We start from the raw sequence: 20,826 nt of genomic DNA, 5'->3' as shown, positions 1-20,826 counted from the left end.
CAAATTCCCAGAATGTTGAAAACCAGCTAGAAAATGAGGAAGCTCACAGAATGCCCTGTTCTTTTCAGTACGTCCTTCTACTGAAGGGAAGCTGTGTTTGAAAACACGCAGGCCTGGTATTTCCTCACGGTGTTGGAGTGCTTTTATCTCACTCTTAGTTTCATGTCTCTGAGATAGAAATCTACAAGTAATTCATTTCAGGGTTTCCCTGATAGCTCAGTCAGTAAAGAATCCCACCTGCAATGCAGGAGACCCCAGTTTGATTCCTGATCAGGAAGATGTGCGGGAGAAGGGATAGGCTACCCATTCCAGTATTCTTGGGCTTTCCTTGTGGCTCAGCTGGTAAAGAATCCGCGTGTGATGAGGAAGACCTGGGTTCGATCCCTGGGTTAGGAAGATGCCCTGAAGAAGGGAAAGGCTACCCACTCCAGCATGCTGGCCTAGAGAATTCCATGGATTGTATAGTGGTTTAAAGAGGAGAACCTGTGAGTGATGTGAGCCTTCATGCTCATCACTGGTGGTATTGCGGCCACCTCCCCTCTGTGCCAGCTGCTGTCCAACTTTGGAGGAGCTGGGTGTCCAGGACAATAAAAGAAGTGTTTGGATGTGGAAAAAATCCAGACACCTGATGGATACACAGCTCTTAGCACGTGGTCTTTCTTCTAGTTCTCCTGTGAAGAAGCCAAGTCTTCTGAAGGCCCATCAGTTTGAGGAAGACCCTTTTGATGAGAGCTCCGAGGGCTCTGAGGGTCTTGGGCCGTGTGTGTCATCCCTCAGTCCCCTGATAGGTACCGTGGCTGAGACGTCTGAGGAGAAGTACCGCCTGCTTGACCAGAGGGACAGGGTCATGCGGCAAGGTAAGGGGCTGGGCTCGGCAGAGGCGGTCTTCTCGGGAGCCGTGAGGGAAGGGGTGACGCTGGTCTGGGGGGCTCCACTGCCGCTGGGCCGTGGGGCCTGCGCTCTGTGCCCGTGATCCCTGTTGCTTTCTGGTCTGCTGAGGCCGTGAGTGCAGACATGGACTCGGTGCGGTGTGTTTGTAATCTTATTTTTGGAAGAAAGCCAACACCATTGATACATGCAGGATTAAATAAAGGGCAATTTTTTAGACCTTGAGAAAGCACACATTAAAGATCAAAACTTTCCATTTAACAGAAATCACCACAAATAAAACTACAAAAGATGTCATAGGGGAAAAGTCTGTAACTCACGACAGACAAGGGGCGGATTCCCAGGTACAGAAAGTCCTGTAGAGCCAATAAGAAAAAGAACAACTCCAGTAGAAAAATGAGTAGGGTCTGAGAGGTTCGGAAAAGGAAGTGTCAAGAGTTGACACTTAGGAATTCCCTGGTGGTCCAGTGATTAGGAGTCAGCTTTGGCTTTGGATTATATCCCTGGTCAAGGAACTAAGATCCTGCAAGCCGCGCAGCATGGCCAAAAAGAAAAAAAAAAGTTACCTCTTAAACATGTGGATGGAAAGTGGAAAGATCCAGCTGCTGTCTGCCCGTCACATGGCAGCAAGAGATGGAGAGGTCTCATACCGCCCCATCCCTGGGCAGGCTGCTCAGAGGAGCGAGTCGGCAGTGTCTCCAGGCCCAGGGGAACAGTGCTCTTGACCCAGCATTCCACACCCAGGAGTGTGACTTACAAACTGCCCGACACGTGTGTCATGTTTACAAGGTTTTTTGTGATAACAAAGGTTGGAAGGTGACTGTCCACACGGTGGGATTCTAAACAGCCTGAAAGGAGACTGGGGTTTCTTAATGGAAAAATGATCAATGTTTATTGTGAAGCGGAAGAAGCAAGGTGTGGGAAGTACAGAAAGGGGAGTGTGTGTGTCCATATACGTGTGAGTGTACTTGGCCTGTGTGTTAAAGTCATGGAGGTGAGGCAGGATCACTCACATAGCTAGCTGGTCACGAAGCAGGGAGCACGGTCGTGGGGTCCCGTCTGGGATGTTGTACCTTTGGAATGTTAAACCATGTGAATGGATTTAAAGCCTATTCAAAAATCAGATCTCCTGTTAACACTAAAAGCTATGTACAGTGACCAGAAATAAAACAGCACACGTGCTCTTCTTTGCAGAGTTTTTTTCAGAATTAAATTTTACCTGCAGGATTTTGTAGAAGCTGGAGAAGGCAATGGCACCCCACTCCTGATCTCTTGCCTGGAAAATCCCATGGACGGAGGAGCCTGGAAGGCTGCAGTCCATGGGGTCGCTGAGGGTTGGACACGACTTTATGACTTCCCTTTCACTTTTCACTTTCATGCATTGGAGAAGGCAATGGCAGCCCACTCCAGTGTTCTTGCCTGGAGAATCCCAGGGGCGGGGGAGCCTGGTGGGCTGCTGTCTATGGGGTTGCATAGAGTCGGACACGACTGAAGTGATTTAGGAGCAGCAGCAGTACAGGAATAAACACGTGTTTTCCTTAACACAGTAATAAAAGCTGCTACCATAGGTTATGTCATTGACATGTGATTTTTGTATTCCTAAAAGAATCATTAATAGATATTGGAATTTTTAAAAGTAAAATAAGATGTGAATGTTTTGAATTGTGAGGTTGTTGCATTTCACTTCATTTAATAGATACTTTGGTAACTGTGTAGTTCTGTGGGTAAGAATCATCTATTCAGGTCAGGATCCAGCTGACTTCCATTAATGTGATTCCTGTTAAAAACATGATGAAATACTGAGAGTTCTGGAATACTGGCATATTTTGAATATTTCTTTTAAGAGGTCGATCCTTCGACCAAACATTGCAGCATGATTGTGTATCATTCAGGTCGTTGTAGGAGCCATAAAGGCCCGCGTGTGGGCCCCTCCCCGCCACCACCTGCTATGCCCTGAAGATCTGTGACTGTTGGACACCCACCCGCAGAGAGGAGAAGGCCTGGAGGGTCTTCATGGGTCTTGATGGCTTGTCACTTGGTGTGATAGGCAGTGCTTTCCTTTTTCTGAGGCCCAGTAGTGTTTTTTAGATTTTTTTCCTTTGTAAAAGAAAGGAAAATAATTTTTATTTTTATTTCTCCTTTTGTCATTGTGAAAATGCACTTCTCTGGCTTCCCAGTAACTGTGGTACATTTTTACTTTTTACCTGATTCTGTTTAGCTCGGGTGAAAAGGACCGACCTGGACAAAGCAAGAACTTTTGTTGGGACGTGCCTGGATATGTGTCCTGAGAAGGAACGGTACATGCGGGAGACCCGGAGCCAGCTGAGTGTGTTTGAAGTGGTCCCAGGCACTGACCAGGTAGAGCCTTGCATCCCCGTGGGGTTGCTCTCCAGGCTGCTGTCCGTGTTTAATCACTGGGGCAGAGGGGGGTGTGCTGGGGAGGGAAGGCTGGTTTCATGATTTCTATACTATTTGATTTGGGGGTTGCTTTGCTAGAATGTGGTGGGGATATGCTATTAACAATCATGTTTATTCCATTATTTGTATCATGAGGTATGTATGAAGCAGTCTTACGTAAGGTGACTGGACCACGTGGTTCCCTAAGTTATGGAAATACATACAAATCTGTGTTTCACAAATTAAACAAACTTTCCCTTTCTTTTTGCTTTTCACAGTTTTATTCCTTTTTTATGTTTATGTTTTGGGTGTTGGAGGTTATGCTCTAGGTATTTTATATGAGTCTTTTTCACTTAAAATTATGTCATGAGCATTTTCTTTTGTATAGTAAACTCTTTCTAAGCATTTAAAACTTTACATATAGGCACACCACTTGATTATGTAACTCTTTCAGAACTCCCTTTCTGCAATCATAGGCTGTTTCTGATTTTCCACTGTTACCAACTCTGTTGGCATGCTGTGTCAATGGTTCTAAGGTTTTCAGCTTCCTTCCCTCTGATAGATTCCAGGAATGAAGGGCTGTGCCAGAGGTGTGACTTTTCCTAAGGTTCCTGAACATGAGTAGATGCATGTCCCAAGTTGTTTCCCCAGAAGTCTGCACTATCTTACATTCATTTTCTCTCTGTTAATTTTCCTTCGGGTTTCTTCTTTACTGGCTGGGGGTTTTACGGCTGCCTTCACCTGTCAGCAAGGTGGCAGTTGTCAAGGCAGGTGCCCAGGGCGGGGACTTGTGGCTTTTCTGCTCCACCGTCAGCCGCAGGTCTCCAGCCTCTTCTTGCAGCTCTGGGCTCTGGAGGGCCTTCCCCAGACCCTGCTGCTACTCTTCCTGCCTCCTCACTGCCAGCTCCGTTTCTGGTCCGTATAGACAATCTGGTATATGAGCATGGCTGAGGCCTTTTAAAATCTCTATCAAGTCCTTCATCTGTCACACCCCAGCAGGTGCGTCTTCACTTAAATTTCCCTGCATTTTGATGTGGTAGCCTGTTCACTCCTTGTCATGTTTGCCAAAAACAAGTTGCTTTATTTTGCCTTTTAATTTTAATTGTTACCTTCAAATAGAAATTTTGTGTTCTAAAATTGTATCCTGAAGTATTGACCTTACTTGCGTGTGTGTGTGTGTGTGTGTGTGTGTGTGTGTGTGTGTGTGGTCTTCCCCACTTTGGGGTACAGCAGCGGGGAGGCTGGCCTGGCACCTGCCCCCCAGCTGCTCGTCCCTACTCCCCACTCTCAGGTGGACCACGCGGCCGCTGTGAAGGAGTACAGCCGCTCCTCAGCTGACCAGGAGGAGCCCCTGCCACACGAGCTGCGTCCCTCGGGGGTGCTCAGCAGGACCATGGACTATCTGGTGACCCAGATCATGGACCAGACGGAGGGCGGCCTGCGGGACTGGTACGACTTCCTGTGGAACCGCACGCGGGGCATACGGAAGGTATCAGCCACTTCCGACAAGGAAGCTAGAAAAACTAGAAAGCACATATGAAGTCGAGTGAAAATGAGAGTTCTTGTCATTTTACTCAGTTACATTTCATCTGTAACAAAAAAAAATACACTGTTCCTTTAAAATCATTACGAAGTCCTGTTAAAATGTGCTTCATGCTTGTTTCAAATTGAAGTCTGAGAAATTCAGATAATCATGATTTTTCTAGTAGTTGATTCTTACGTTTGGATGTGTTGAGACCTGTGTGTACGTAAGATGCGTGCATGCACGCGTGTGTGACGCGTGTGTAATTATTCCACCTCGCTTGTGTCCAGGACATCACGCAGCAGCACTTGTGTGACCCGCTGACGGTGTCTCTGATTGAGAAGTGCACCCGGTTTCACATCCACTGTGCTCACTTCATGTGTGAAGAGCCCATGTCCTCATTTGATGCCAAGATCAACAATGAGAACATGACCAAGTGCCTCCAGAGTCTGAAGGAGATGTACCAGGACCTGAGGAACAAGGGCGTGTTCTGTGCCAGTGAGGCGGAGTTCCAAGGCTACAACGTCCTGCTCAATCTCAACAAGGGGGACATCCTAAGGTGAGCTTTCCAACTCGGAAGTCAGCCTAAGCCGTAGGGAAAGGCAGGCTGTAACCAGGAAGAGAGCTTTCAGGATTGGTGGCGGCGGTACTGAGGACGCACTAGTGTCGGTGTTAGTGAGAAAGCTGGGCTCAGCGTGCGGCCCCTGGAGCTGAGCTACCGAGGGAGAGGCTGGGGCTGCCCACGAGCACCCGAGCATCCTGAGTGGGCCCCAGATACTTCCTGAGGACCAGTTCTCGTCAGCTAGAGAGGATGCACTCAGCGAGTGGGTCCCTTATCAGAGTAGTACACACGTGCACTCAAACCTCTTCAAAGATCTTAGCTGCAGGAGAGGGAAAAATGGTGTGAAACACAAGTGCTAAGGGTGGGATATCAAGAAAGAATTTTAAACCTTGCACACCTGTAGACATGAAATGATACATCTGTAGACATTTCTGTGAAGAATACCAGAGTCCCCAGGCCCTCCATTCCTGTCGTTGGTAAACTGGATTTCCTTAAGTTGAAACTTGTTTTCAGCCTAGTGTTTTCCCTGAGAACCTGGTTACAGAGTATCTTAAGTGTGTGATTGATTTTAAGTTTTAAAATTAAGCCTTAGGGATAAACTAGTCAGGGAAAATGGCTGTGTAGTCTTTTCATATATGATAAGCAGTTGTTTCCTGTCTTGAATAATTCAGTCTAATCAGTATTTTTCCCCCTGCCCTTGCTGCACAGCTTATAGAATTGTAGTTCCTTGAACAGAGATTGAATCCAGGTCCTCAACAGTGAAATCGTAGAGTCCTAACCATTGGACTGCCAGGAAATTCCCCAAATCAGTTTATTTCTAAACAAAACAAAGTTAAACTTTGTTTCTTAAGCGTTGTCATCAAACACTGGTAGCTGGCAGTCAGTTGGCATTAAAATAACTCTTTGATTTGATAATCAGTTCTTAGGTTATTGCTCAAGTCTGTTTATTCATCATCTTTTGAAAGAATACCTTTGTTGCCAATCCAGCCCGAGTCAGGGTGGCCTTGACGCAGGTGAGCCGTGCACACACGGGCACTGTGATCACCAAGGCCTTCTACTTCAGTATAGTGGAGACCTTATTTTATTGTCAGCTCTGTTTTTGTGGAAATTTTGTCTCATGGAAGATCACGTTCTAACCACTTCTATCTCCTCTGATTAACAGAGAAGTGCAGCAGTTCCACCCTGCCGTTAGAAACTCCCCTGAGGTGAAATTTGCTGTTCAGGCCTTTGCTGCATTGAACAGTAATAACTTTGTGCGATTTTTTAAACTGGTCCAATCAGCCTCTTATCTGAACGCTTGTCTTCTGCATTGTTACTTTAATCAGGTGAGTACTGTCACTGTCCTGGAAGGAAAAGGCCATGCACTGGGAAACACTCTTCTGGTTCAGATGAGGGAGGTCTCTTCAGAACGCTCTCGCTTGAGTTCAGCACTAGCATTTTCCGTGGGAACAAAGAAGCCGGAAAGCAAACTGCATGCACAGACCTCTAAGCTAGAGCTTAACAAGTGTTGTCTGTCTTCAGTTTTGGAGTGAGCCTGATGATGCTAAATTCATTTCAGTAAATATCTGAAGTGCCTGCTCTTTGTTGCACTGGGGTTACAAAGACTGGGCAAGACCAGTCTCTTACCTTCGGCTTTGTGTGGAGTGTCATCCTGATCTCAGACTCCCACAGTCAGGTCTTAACGCCCCTGAAGCACCTGGGGAAGATAAGAAAGCAGTGGCCCTGCCACCTCACAGCAGTCCCTGCACCCCCAGGGTCCTCGCCAGGAGCCCCCTGTGCTGGTGGGGTAGGGAGGAGGCTGCACCAGGCTTCTTGGGAACCTGCCTGGCCCGTTTTGTGACTCCAGCTCATTTTTCTTCTTTGGTCACAAGTCCTCCTATAAACAGTGACTAAACCCACTATCACATCCCAGGCAAAGAATCTGCAAGCTTGCTCATTGTCAGATCTGACAGTTTCCAAGAGAGCAGAAATTCTGGAACAAATGAAAGGATTTCTAACAAAGTGCACTTGGGAAAGTCCGTGCAGTTGATAAATACAACTGATAGTATTTTTACAATGACTATTTAATGTTACGAGAATGTTGACCATTTGCATCCATTTTAGTAATTTTAAACTAAGAAATCTAAGCATTTTTTCTTTAGAAAAACAAAGTGTTTCACCAGCAGCAGCCACAGGGTCCTGTCTTCCCCACCTACAGCGGTGCCTTCCTGCCCTGCAGCCACAGCACGCTCCTGCCTCAGGGCCTTGGCGGCTGCTGTCCTCACTGAACCACTCAGAGCTCCCCTCCTCCAGATCCTTCTCGGCAGGGCCCGCCCTCGCCGCCCCGCCCGCCCGCGTTCCCTGTGCGCCTCCTCTGCTGTCCTTCCTGTCCCGCTTTCACTGTTGAATGCACTCTGCATTTTGTACACACATATTGTTCAGTGTCGGTCTGTCCTGCCATGTCAGCTCTGTGAGGACAGGGGTCTTGTCTGTTCATTGCTGGACCCTGGCTTGGACAATGCCAGCCTTGAAGTAACACTGTCAACCGGGGTTGGGTTGGTTAAAGGACACGGAAGAGGAGGGGGAGGGTTACCAGAGCCCTGGGACCAAGCTGACCTGGCAGTCTCTTCGTATTTCCCTCTGCGTTTGTAAAGTGCTCAGTGTGACGCTGTGAAACGACTTTTACTCAGTTTCATGTCACACACTTTCCTTGGCATTCCACCATCTCCGTGGTGAGTTTTACTAGCTACACAGCTTTCTGTTGAGTGGAGGATGCACCTGCTGGTGCGTGGTTTGTTTTTTAGTTTTTCTAATAAATAAAGTCTTCACGGCCCAACCAGTTCTATGTGTGAAGCTGTTTGCTTTGCATCATCTCTGGGCATCTTCCGATGAGCAGACAGCCTACTGAGCACTAAGCTGAGTCCAGGGTACTTTCCAGAGGGACTGAGAGTCCCTTGGACTGCAAGGAGATCCAACCAGTCCATCCTAAAGGAGACCAGTCCTGAATATTCATTGGAAGGACTGATGCTGAAGCTGAAACGCCAGTACTTTGGCAACCTGATGTGAAGAGCTGACTCATTTGAAAAGACCCTGATGCTGGGAAAGATTGGGGGCAGGAGGAGAAGGGGGCGACAGAGGATGAGGTGGTTGGATGGCATCACTGACTCAATGGACATGAGTTTGGGTGAACTCTGGGAGCTGGTGATGGACAGGGAGGCCTGGCTTGCTGCGGTTCATGGGGTCCTAAAGAGTCGGACACAACTGAGCGACTGAACTGACCTGAACTGGGTGCTCTGTGACCCTGGGCGCCTGACCTGCTGTGACTCAGTGACTTGGCTTCTCGTTTCAGATCCGCAAGGACGCGCTCCGAGCGCTCAATGTGGCGTATACGGCAAGCACACAGCGCTCCACCATCTTCCCCCTGGATGGTGTGGTGCGCATGCTGCTGTTCAGAGACGGCGAGGAGGCCACAGACTTCCTCAACTGCCACGGCCTCACAGTCTCCGACGGGTAAGCACTGAGGCAGAGGCGTGGGGCTGCTCTCCTTTTTTCCCTTTTAGTACTGGGAAGGCCTGGAAGTGCCTGTGCCTCACCAGGCCATAGAGAAGGCACAGTCCATGGGCTGCCTCCCTGGGGTGCAGGCACTAGGGCAAGGCCTGGAACAGCTGGCAGGGTAAGGTTCAGACCCACCTCTTCCTGACTTTTCACAAGTAACTTAAGAACCTGATGGTCGAGGTTGAGGTTGGGGCCTCCTTGTTCTGTCCCTGAAGATGGCCTCTCCGACTGGCCAGGGTGTCTCCTCTGCTGCAGTCAGAGATTTGAGAACGCGGTGGAACTTGAGGACCCTCTTCTAGAACATGGCTCACAGCCTGTTGTGTCTGGATCTGGGATTTTCTTGACCCCATCTCCTCTGACTTCTCATCACAGGCCACATCTGCTGCCTTGCAGACCTGCCCTTAGGGGATGAGCTGGGCGCTTGTAGTCAGGTGTCACTCTACCTGGGGATCCAGGTGACTCCCGCATCACATGGAGATGCTGGCGGTGGTGGGTGCTGTGAGCTGGACTTCTGCCGCCTCCCCCATTTCCATGAGACTGGCAGGCAGTATGGAGACTGCAGGGGTCTGCAGAGGTGAGGGCGGCCTCTTGCCTGTGTGATGCCTCTCCATGGGTTCTTTGTGGTCTGATAGCTGTGTCGAGCTGAACCGATCCTCGTTCCTGGAACCCGAGGGCTTGTCCAAGGCCAGGAAGTCGGTGTTCATCACCAGGAAGCTAACGGTGTCGGTTGGGGAGGTTGTGAATGGAGGGCCGTTGCCCCCCATACCCCGTCACACCCCCGTGTGCAGCTTCAATGCCCAGAACAAGTACATCGGGGATAGCCTGGCTGCAGAGCCGCCTTTGGGCGTGCAGAGACCTGGCTTGGACGTGGCAGGTGAGTGAAGCCATGGTCTCGGGAGGGCACCTCACCCTGGGGCCGGGCAGACACCAGCGTGGTGCTGCCTGAACAGCTTCCTGGCCCCACAGGCACTGGGTTCCTGCTGGTAAAGTACTCCTGGCACCCGATCATGGTTCAGGAGGCACCCCATGGTGGTCTGCTCAGGAGGGTGGCCTGGTCCTATCCCTGATGCCCACCTTCACCGGTTCCTCCAGGTGTGGGGAGAGGAGAGGAGTGTGGTGCAGAGGCGGCCAAGCCCCTGCCGGCTCTCCTCCTGCAGCCTCTGCCTGTGTCGGCTTCTCCACCACATCACTCGGTGCTGCCCCCGAGCATGGCGCCCAGCCTCTTGCAGCCCCCGGTGCAGCCCCCCATGCAGTCGGAGCTCCTCCCACCGAAGCCTGTGCCTGTTTACTCAGATGCGGTAAGGCATCCTCCCACTGTTGCGGGCAAACATCCAGCTGTGTGTGATGTCCAGTCTGACCGTGTCTGTGTTCCTGGGGTCAGTGTGCCCCTGATGGATGGCCCCAGGTCTGAGTACTCCACACAGGTTATGAGATTTTATCTTGCCACCACGTTGCTTGGGGGCCACTGGGCACTGGGCACCACCCTCCCTGGGGAACAAGGAGGCCTGAGGGGTAGCGAGGAAGGACCACAGCAGCTGAAGCTGTGTCGGCACAGGGGGCAGCACTGGGGCCGTCTGAACAGCTGTCGACCAGCAGGAAGCAGGCTTGTCCTCTCATGTCCAGAAGGCTCCTGTTTATCAGCAGGAAACCTCACCAGGTGCACAGGACCAGGCCTTGTGTGAGGGTCATTTAGACACCTTCAAAGAGCTTCCAGTGATGAGGTCTTGCAGGAATTTCGGACCCAGGTGGGACGTCCTGTGATGTCTCTGTGGCTTATGGAACATCTCCAGTACCTTCGGCTGTAGAGGTGGATTGCTCGGGGATAAGCTGGGTGTGGATGAGGCAGTGTTGCTTTGGCCAGCACTCCTGACCCTTCTGCCCTCCCCTTAGGACCTGGCCCAAGTGGTGGATGAGCTCATCCAGGAGGTTCTTCAGAGTGACTTTGAGGAAGTTGGTGCCGCAGGGGCAGCCTTTGCAACCACAGCCCTGGGGTAAGTGCGGTGCGTCTCCTGTTCTGAGGCTGTCTGCACTCGGGGCCGCCTGCTGTCCCTCCAGACGCTTCCTCTCAACAAGTGAGCACAGCCACCCCTTTGTGCAGGCTCAAGCGTTGGTCCTGCTCCCTAGGCGGGTGTGCCCCTCACATTCCTGACCGGTGTGTGTGGTTTGCAGGTGGTTTCTCTGTGTGTGTGAGTTTTGAGCAGCATTAGGTTTATTAAAGTTGTAAATTAGAAACCTGTTTTTTAAGTTTTAAGCTTGATTAAAAATCTAATAGTAAAAAATCTAGTAGTAGTTCATTCTCTGTTAAAAAATAAAAACACTTGATTTTAGATTAAGTCTCAGTTTATAAGTTTAGCAGATTAAATTCCCTTAAACATTTGTTACCATTTGCATTATATACCATGATAAAATTTCCTTAGACATTTCAGACTACATTTACAAATTTTATAAATCTGATTTTGTGTAATACTTTAAGAATCTAGTCTTGATAAATTTAATAATCAAAATTTTTCTAAACTCCTAAGCAGCTTTTGTAGTTAATAGTTAATTAAAATCTGATTAATTAGTAAGTTAGGCTGTCTTAAAGATTTCAAACTTCTTTTAAAAATTCTAGTACGTATAAAGCAACATACTGATAAGAAAGAATATTATTTCATCTGTATAAATGTAGGTTACATAAAAGGATTTGTTCATTTTTTTAATATACCAGAATTAGATACATACTTTCTATTTGACGGAGTTAAAAATAAATATGATTTCCATGGGCTTAATTTTTTATTGTGGTAAATATACATAACAATTTACCATTTTAATCATTTTTGCATTCCCACCAGTAGTGCACGAGGGTTCCAGTTTCTCTGCATCCTTTCAAGCCATGCTATCCTTTTGTTTTTTTTAAAGTAATAACCATTGTAATGTGTGAAGTAGTGACTCGTTTTGATTTAGATTTCTCTAATGACTAATCATATTGAGCATCTTTTCATGTAATTATTGGCCATTTGTGTGTCTTCTTTGTAGAAATGTGTACTTAAGTCTTTTGCTCATTTTTGAATTGTTGTTGAGTTGTAGGAATTCTTTCATATTCTGGATATTAATCATTATTTAGTATTTGATTTGCAAATATTTTCCCCCAGTCTATGGATTGTCTCTTTACTCTTTTGCGTGTGCATCCTCTGATGTGCAGAAATTGTTTAATTTCTATATAGTTCAGTTTATTTTTTCCTCTTGTTGCCTGTGCTTTTGTTATCATATTCAAGAAATCACTGTCAAATCCTGTGTTGTGACGATTTTGCCCTATGTTTTCTTCTAAGAGTTTTATAATTTTAGCTCTTAAGTTTGTTTTTGATCCATTTTATTTTTATATATTGTGTAAGATAAGGATCCAACATTGTTCTTTTGTATGTGGGTATCCAGTTTTCCTAACACTACTGTTGAAAAGAATGTACTTTCCTCTTTGAATGGTCTTGCTATCCCTGTTGAAAATCAGTTGACCATATATGTGAGGATTTCTTTCTGGGCTCTATATTCCATTGGTCTGAATGTCTGCTTTTATGATACCATACTGCTTTTATTTGATTACTATAACTTTGTTGTAAGTTGTTATAAGTTTTGAAATCACAAAGTGTGAGTCCTTCAGCTTTGTTTCTCTTTTTCAAGATTGTTTCCCTATTTGCAGACCCTTTAAATTTCATAAGAATTTTAGGATGGGTTTTTCTATTTCTGCAAAAAGTTATATTGGGATTTTGTTGGTGATTGCAGTGAATCTATAGATTGCTTTGGGTGGTATTAACATCTTAACATGGAGAAGGCGATGGCACCCACTCCAGTACTCTTGCCTGGAAAATCCCATGGGTGGAGGAGCCTGGTAGGCTGCAGTCCATGGGGTCACTAAGAGTCGGACACGACTGAGCGACTTCACTTTGACTTTTCACTTTCATGCATTGGAGAAGGAAATGACAACCCACTCCAGTGCTCTTGCCTGGAAAATCCCAGGGACTGGGGAGCCTGGTGGGCTGCCGTCTATGGGGTTGCACAGAGTCGGACACGACTGAAGTGCATTAGCAGCAGCGGCAACGTCTTAACAATATTAAGTCTTCCAGTCTGTGAACATGGATGTCTTTCCATTTGTTTATGTCTTCCTTAGAATAAGGCTAAAAAAATTGCTCAGGGGACTTCCACGGTGGTCCAGTGGTTAAGACTCTGTACTTCCACTGCAGGGGGTATGGGTTTGATCCCTGGTCAGGGAACTAAGCTCCTACATGCCATACGGCATGGCCAAAAAATAAATTTAAAAATTAAAAAAAACTATCACTCAAATTTCTTTTTGTTTTAATATCATTTTTATAGTCTAAAATAAATATAAAATAAACAGCAAGTAGTAAGTCATTAGCAAAAAACATAAAGCAAGAAATGCACAATAAAATGATTTATAACAACTACATTTAAGAATATTCCAATATCGAACTGCAAATTTCAGTAATGCAAAACTGCAGTTACTTTTGCATCAGCTTAATGGAAACCAAGTAGATACTTTTTTCCTTGCCAGTGTTAGAAGTCTAGTAATATGGTTTGTGTGGCTTGTATTATTTATTTAGAACAGTCTCCACTTTGCTCTGTCTAGTGTTTCCAATGCTGCTATGGAGGAGCTGTTAACAGCGACAACCACAGGCATTCTGAGGCACATTGCAACTGAAGAAGTCACCCAGGAAAGGGAGCGGAAGGAGCAAGAGAGGCGGCGGGCAGAAGAGGAGAGGTGAGTTTCATCCCTGCTGTGCATGGGGCAGCGTGGCTGCAGGAGAGAGCCTTCCGCAGCCTCGGATTCTCTTGCTTTTGCCCGCTGCACTAGTTGGACTCACAGCTCACCCCGCACCTTCGTACACTGTGGCCCAGGGCGTGGGTGATGGTCAGGGGAATGGGAGTAGGGGTGGCTGTGTGACCTTCTACTGAGACCAGAGGGGTCAGGTCTGCCGACTCAGCATAACTCAAATCCCCTCTTGCAAGGTCACAGAGTGTGGCAACTCTTATTTCTTGTGCTCTTTCACTTTTTCCTTTAGGTTGAAACAAGAGAGAGAATCGGTGTTAACTCATCTGAGCCAGGACCTGGCCGCAGAGCTGACAGAAGTTGTGGTGACAGAATGTGTGAGAGAAACCTGCTCCCAGGAGTTGAAGTAAGTGACACTCTGGTGTCCTGCAGTGTAAGGCGCGTGATTGGCAGGAGGGGGTTAGCTCAGGCTGGCTGGCTTTCATCTGCACCTGGAGTGTATCTGCTGGTTGACTAGACACTCACAGGCCCTCCCGGTGTGTGTGTCTGTTACTGCCAGGGAGGCCCTCACTACTCTCATCTTCCTGTAGACCCTGACCTGGGCTTGGGGATGTGATGTGTCTGTTAGTGAAAGAATTTGCTGATAGTCTTCTCTACACTGTTCATTTTTCTTAAGTAGAAGATCCTTTCCCTTGTTTCACATGTCAAAAGATTCCTTTGCGTTATCTCACTTAAGAACTTCAATGCCAAGCTTCAGGAAAGAGGTTTGATTGTGCTGGGAAATCTGTCCTTGTGTTTCATTTCCGCTGGGACAGGCCTGCAGCCTCTGGTGCAGATGGAGACACAGCTAGGAGGCAGAGCGTGTTATTGAATGTTTCTTTCTATTTTTATTAATTGGGAGTCTATTTCACTGCTTCCTGTAACAAGAGACCCCGCGAATGATGGGTATTTGTCTGTTCTTCTTCCCAGGAAGGGTTATTAGGAGACAGCAGCACCTAGGACTCTCTGACATGCAGGCGACTGCTGCTCTCTGTAGCTCCAGGAGACTTGAACTAGAGTTCAGCCCGGGATGTCTCTACCCACGATAGAGGATAGCTAGTGGAAGTGGGTCTTGTCTGTTTGAGCTTCTTTGACTTTGATAATAAACTTCTCATCAGATATCGTTGATGAGAAGATAGTTTAGTTGTTTCAACAACCATTTAAAAATTAAATTTCTAACTATAAAATAAAGGCTTATTTCTTGACTGTTTATAAGGTCCATGTTGGATCTGCAGCCTTATACCCTGTACCACTTTAGTTCTTTTTCCATCTATCTTTTCAGATGTCTGTGCCTTATATGAAATAAAATCTTCAAGCTTTTCTTACAGTGACGACATGATTTCATTTTAGAGTTAAGGACGTGGACTTATATACTTCCAGGCAGGCCCTGTGTGGGGCCTTGGGTGCAGTGCTCTTATGCTGATCGATTGCCCTGTTTCCTAGGAGTGCAGTGGAGACAGACCAGAGGGTTCGTGTGGCCCGCTGCTCTGAGGACGTCTTTGCCCATCTGGTGGACTTGTTTCTCGGGGAGGAAATTTTCCAGACTGCAAAAGAGACCCTGCAGGAACTTCAGTGCTTCTGCAAGTATCTCCAACGGTGAGTCCCATGTCCTTACAGAGAGTCAGTGCACACAGAGTATCTTTTACCAAGATGATACTTTCACAGCTGATAATACACACATGTAACATGTTCCTTCCTAAAGGATATAAACTAAGTAAAGAATTAGATTGGGATGAGGTAACTGTTCTGTATTTCAACAAATATATATAGGTAGCCTTCTGCTGTTTACCCAATGTGCTGGACATGGGGAGATGGCTATGAACAAGCCAAATGATAGCCGTATACACCTGTATAGGTAAATTTGTAAAACATAATTTTTAGTGAAAAGAAAAACAGTTCTTAGGGAAATGTGTACAACATCTAAATTGTCTATTCCAACTCAATAGGTTGTCTTAGATTTATGTATAGTAGTACAACCCTAAAGAAGGGAAAGGAAAGAACAAACATAAAGCTGACACAGCAGTTACCTTTGGGAGCAAGAGGGTGAGTGACTGAGCAGGGCCCGTGGGTGCTCATGGCCGCTGATTCTTAACTGCATGGAAGGATGTGGGTGTTTGATTTATCATTAGTCTTTAAAATGGGGGTACATGGGTTATGTGTGAAGGGTGATTCATTTAATAATAACATTTAAAAAAAGTAATAGGGTGCTTGACAGCTACAACTGTATAAAAGGGGATTTAGTGAGGAATGAGTCTCCATTCCACAAGGACCTCTGAGCTTTGTGTGGTGGTTGGCACGGTGGGAGCATGCTCACTGCTCCGCTCTGGACGTTCCTGGACGCCCTCTGACACGAGGTGGAGGCCTGACCGCAGTAGTGCAGCGGCCCCTCTGGCGTTGTCGTCAGTGCGCTGGCAGTACCTGGCCCCCGGCTGGACTTCAGCATGGCCTCTCCTCTCTAATATGACAGAGAGCGCTGCAGTGGCCACCCTGTACAGACATTTCACACACGTGCCTGCAGGGTCTGGAGAGAGAGTCCTGTCAGTGGTGTTTGCTGGGTCAAAGGGTACATGTATCTGTGTTTGTATCCATATCAGCAAATTGACCTCCAAACATTGTTTAGCATTCACTCTTTTTTTTTTATATTTATTTTTTAATTTGGCTGTGTCAGATCTTTGTGGTATGTGGACTTCTCTCTAATGGCACAGGGGCTTAGTTGCGTCCTGACATGTGGAATTTTAGATCCTGACCAGGGATCACACCTGTGTCCCCTGCATTGGAAGGCAGATTCCTAGCCACCAGGGAAGTCCCCAGCATTCAGTCTTAGGTTCAGTAGTTTCATTGCCCACCACCACCACTCATTCTCTCATGCATCCCCGCACCTGAGCTTTAGTTGGGATTAATTTCTCAGTTTGAGATCTGTTGCTGAAGTAGACCTGAACATGTTGGCGGAAGGTGTCTCCCTGTTAACGCTGGAGGTGTTCTGCATTTGCCCTGTGGCCAACCTTCACAACTCCTAGTGGTGTTTGTCCTCCAGGTGGAGGGAAGCTGTCGCAGCCCGCAAGAAGCTAAGGCGCCAGATGCGGGCCTTCCCTGCGGCGCCCTGCTGTGTGGATGTGAACGACCGACTGAGGGCGCTGGTGCCCAGCGCGGAGTGCCCCATTGCGGAGAAGAACCTGGCAAAGGGCCTCCTGGACCTGGGCCACGCGGGGAGAGTGGGCATCTCCTGCACCAGGTCAGCACCCGGGGCCTCCGAAGTGCCTCCTGGCCTAGCTGGCCTTAGGAGCGTGGATTAACGCGTGTGTGTACAGGGCAGACAGGTGGGGCCAGAGGCAGTGAAGACAGATGGAGAGTTGTGTTTTTGGAGTGCAGCTTGCTCTACCTGCTGTGTTTTCACTTACCTTTTCCCCTTAAAACACTGCTGGTCCTGCCAGTCGAATTACCTGGAATTATGTGCTTTCTCCTCACCTCCCTGACTCAACGACGCATCACGGCCATTCTCGTTAGTGGAGTCAAAGGTCCGTGTTGGCCTCACCCTCACTCCCACCGCGTGCCCTCTGCCATCCTGGGTCTGCTGCAGCAAGCAGCGTTTTAGCAGCTCTTCCTCCGCTTTCTGGTCTTCCTCTCACAGGCTGCCTCTCTATGTCCCCTCGCATGGCCCTCCCTGACTCTCCTCCTGGCCACTCCATGGGTGCCTGGATCCCTGCCCCGGTTCTGGCTTCAGCTGTGCAATCCTGGCCCTGCAGGGCTTGACTTCTCTCTTCAGACCATGCCATTGTTGCCTCTGGAGAGGACCTCCCAGGGAGGGGCCTTGGAGGGCCACATGAAGGGGCAGCAGCAGCCCCCTGTGCCAGGGCCTTAGGGTGTGCCTTGTCCTTCCCAGGCTGTCACGAGGTGCTCTGAGAACCAGGTCCACGCTACTCACTATGCAGCCGCTCGGGTTCCCAGTCCTGGGCCTGCGTCTGGAAGCAGGGTGGTGGCAGCGCAAGCCTGTCTCTGATGCGCTGTGTGTGGTCTGGGCGTTCGGGGTTCTCTGTGACCCGTGGCAGCCTTGGCCCCGCTGCCTCCTGGAGTCGAGGCTGCTTTACCTGCGTCAGGACGGCCCTCTCTGTGTCCGTCTACCCTTACGCCTCCAGCCCAGCCCCCTGCCCCTTCTCCTCCTCTGCCTCTTTCCCTGTAATCTTTCTCCATCCTGCACGCTGACAACTCCCTCCATGCGTCCCCAGTGAAGGCTTCCTCCTGGTGTCCCCAGCTGAAGTTTGGAAGCTGCTGTCCTGGCCCGCTGCACTCAGTGCCTCCTCTGTTTCACAGGGACTAGTCTGATCTCCCTGCACTGGGTCACCTCCGGACTCAGACCCACCACCCTGCAGCTCGCCCCTCACCGCCTCCACCACCAGCCCTTTCTCACATCCCACCTGTCTGCCGGTTTCGGCCCTTGGCGCCTATAGCCTGGTGTTCTCATCCCCACAGCAGTCAGGTCGCCTCACATCCTCACTGAGGTCCCTGGGCTCCTCTCTGAGTCTTTCCACGGTGGCCCACATCTGCCCCCTGGCTAGCCCACTGCTCTCCCTGTGCTCCTTCTGTGTGCATGCCATGCCACTCCTGATGTGGTCTGGCCTGTACTCCGGAAATCCTCATGCTGGCTCCCCTTGTTTCCTTCTGGTCTGTGTTCCCAGGTCATCTCTGAGCACCCTCCGTATGTCCATAGTAAGCCCACGGCACCTGTCATGCCATCTGCCTACAGGGGCCCCTCTCTCCCTGTGAGAGCACGTGTTCTCTAAGGGCAGGATTTTTGTCTGTTTACTGCTGATCTGCGATGACTGGCACACAGTAGATAACTGCTTGACAGCTGTGACGTGAACAAGTCCTCTTACTAAACTATTTCTTCATCAGAAAAAGTTCTCGGTCTCCTGAGTATTCCCCACTGGGAGACACTTAGTACCCAATCACCTTGCACTCAGAACGTCACTAGATGCTTGTCCGCCTCCGCCGTGGGTGCTGAGCAGGCCTCACGTAGGACTCCTTCATGTGGTTCCTCCCTCACAGGTTAAGGTGGCTCAGGGACATGGCGGCGCACCAGATGAAGGTCCAGCACTTCTACCAGCAGCTGCTAAGGTTGGTCACCCCTGCCCGCCCTGCCTGCTGCTCCTGCTGGGGCCTTGCAGGTGACTTGGCTGTGGTGTTCTGTCCCTTCCAGTGATGCGGCATGGGCACCCCTGGACCTGCCGTCCCTCGTGGCTGAGCACCTCCCAAGGCAGCAGGAGCGTGTGTTTTGGAAGCTGGTACTGGTGTTGCCTGATGGAGAAGAACAGTCCCCAGGGAGTCCCAGCAGGTAAGACAGGGTTCCTTCCGTGGGGCTGGGGGCTGAGTGAGGGGCCAGGAGTGACTCCTCCCTGAGCCTCAGGCAGCTGGGTGTGTGTGCGAGGGTGGTTGGTTGTCAGCCCTGTGCGCTCCTCTCCTGCCCGGGACCCTGATGCCTGCTTTCATTTTGATGCTTAGCTTTGCAGGCTGTTTTGTTTGTGATTTGAAGTTGACACTTTAGGTCATTCACATTTTAATCTTGTACAGTTGGCAATGGTCTTTATCCAAAAGTATTCAAGACTTGATTGTGACTTAAAGCTGTGCTGAGGTATATTTAGAGCCCGTTTCATTTACACTCTTGGGGAAGACAATATAGTTTGTTTGCTGTAGTTCCATTTTTCTCCTTAGGAAAAACACTTGGCAGTTTTAAAAGAAATCCAGAAAGTTGACATGGCATTATTTCCTGTAACCAAGTTGTTTCCAGAAACCATACTTCTAAAGCAACTACAGAACATATTACTTTTCTTTTTTAACAGCTTTTTAAGATGTAATTTGCATATCATAAATTTCTCCCATTTAAAGTGTACATTTCACTGGTTTTAGTATATTCACAGTTGTATAACCACAACTATCTAATTGCAGAACATTTTTTTTTTCAGGTGATAGTTCTACTTTTAATTTTATCAGGAACTTCATACTATTTCACATAGTGGCTGTACCAATTTATATATATTCTCATCAATGGTTCACAGAGGTTTACTTTTCTACACATCCTCAGCAACATGATTTATTTCATCTTTTTCATAGTAGTGTTAGTTGCTCAGTTGTGCCTGACTCTTTACGACCCCTGGACTGTAGCCCACCAGGCTTTTCTGTCCATGGAATTTTCCAGGCAAGAATACTGGAGTGGGTTGCCATTTCTTTCTCTAATAATGGCCTTGCTTTTTCATAATAGCCACTCTAAATGATGTAAGGTGATCTCTCTTTGTGATTTAATTTTGACTTCCCTAATGATAGCCATGTTCAGCATCTTTTCATGCACTTTTTGGCTATTTGTATGGGCTTCCCTACTGGCTCAGATGGTAAAGATTCCGCCTGCAGTGTGGGAGATCTGGGTTCGATCTCGGGTCAGGAAGATACCATGGAGGAGAAAATGGCAACCCACTCCAGTATTCTTGCCTGGAGAATCCCATGGATAGAGGAGGCTGGTGGGCTACAGTCCATGGGGTTGCAACGAGTCGGATGTGACTGAGCGACTCAGCACAGCACAGTACAGCACACATGTCTTTTTTAAAGAAAATGTCTATCCAAATCTACTTATTTTCTAATTGGATCATTTGTGTTTTGCTGTTGAGTTGTAGGAGTTCCATATATATTTAGAATATTAACTCATTATTGGATATAGGATTTGAAAATACCTTCTTTCATTAGTTGCCTACTCCTTTTGTTTCTTTTACTGCAAAGAAGCTTTGTACTTTGATATTGTCCCAGTTTTTTACTTTAGCTCCTTGTGTTTTGGGGCTCACATCCGAAGAAATCATTGACAGTACCAGTGTCTGGGAGGTTCTTCCATTTTATTCTAGGAGTTTTATGATTTTAGTTCTTATGTTTAAGTCTTTAATCCATTTCAAGATAACTTTTATTTGTGCAGGATAGGGGTCCAGTTTTGTTCTTTTTATTATCCAGTTTTGCCAGCACCATTTTTAAAGAGACTGTTCTTTCTCAATTGAATATTCTGGGCTCTGTTGTTAAATATTAGAAGACCATATATGCAGGCTTTTATTTCCAGGCTCTCACTTCTGTTAGTCTGTGTGGCTCTTTTTTATG

At 47.8% G+C, this 20,826-nt stretch overlaps 1 protein-coding gene across 2 annotated transcripts in view; it reads left to right on the top strand.

Annotated features, from left to right (window-relative positions):
- Positions 1–20,826, top strand: part of MCM3AP (minichromosome maintenance complex component 3 associated protein) — a 42,236-nt gene that overhangs the window by 6,744 nt on the left and 14,666 nt on the right. For both annotated transcript variants that reach the window (XM_027548256.1, XM_027548265.1), the window contains exons 6-20: positions 667–857; positions 3,107–3,246; positions 4,577–4,774; positions 5,098–5,366; positions 6,532–6,694; positions 8,698–8,858; positions 9,536–9,777; positions 9,996–10,201; positions 10,794–10,894; positions 13,522–13,653; positions 13,955–14,068; positions 15,145–15,297; positions 16,736–16,933; positions 18,745–18,813; positions 18,896–19,030. In XM_027548256.1, the coding sequence (XP_027404057.1) occupies positions 667–857; positions 3,107–3,246; positions 4,577–4,774; positions 5,098–5,366; positions 6,532–6,694; positions 8,698–8,858; positions 9,536–9,777; positions 9,996–10,201; positions 10,794–10,894; positions 13,522–13,653; positions 13,955–14,068; positions 15,145–15,297; positions 16,736–16,933; positions 18,745–18,813; positions 18,896–19,030 (2,472 nt within the window). The remainder of the gene's footprint in view (positions 1–666; positions 858–3,106; positions 3,247–4,576; positions 4,775–5,097; positions 5,367–6,531; positions 6,695–8,697; positions 8,859–9,535; positions 9,778–9,995; positions 10,202–10,793; positions 10,895–13,521; positions 13,654–13,954; positions 14,069–15,144; positions 15,298–16,735; positions 16,934–18,744; positions 18,814–18,895; positions 19,031–20,826) is intronic.

This window comes from Bos indicus x Bos taurus, chromosome 1 (assembly GCF_003369695.1).
Source record: "Bos indicus x Bos taurus breed Angus x Brahman F1 hybrid chromosome 1, Bos_hybrid_MaternalHap_v2.0, whole genome shotgun sequence".
NCBI classification, from domain to species: Eukaryota; Metazoa; Chordata; class Mammalia; order Artiodactyla; family Bovidae; genus Bos; species Bos indicus x Bos taurus.
The sequence above is the reverse complement of the archived record's forward strand: the minus strand, read 5'-3'. Positions and strand labels throughout refer to the sequence as shown.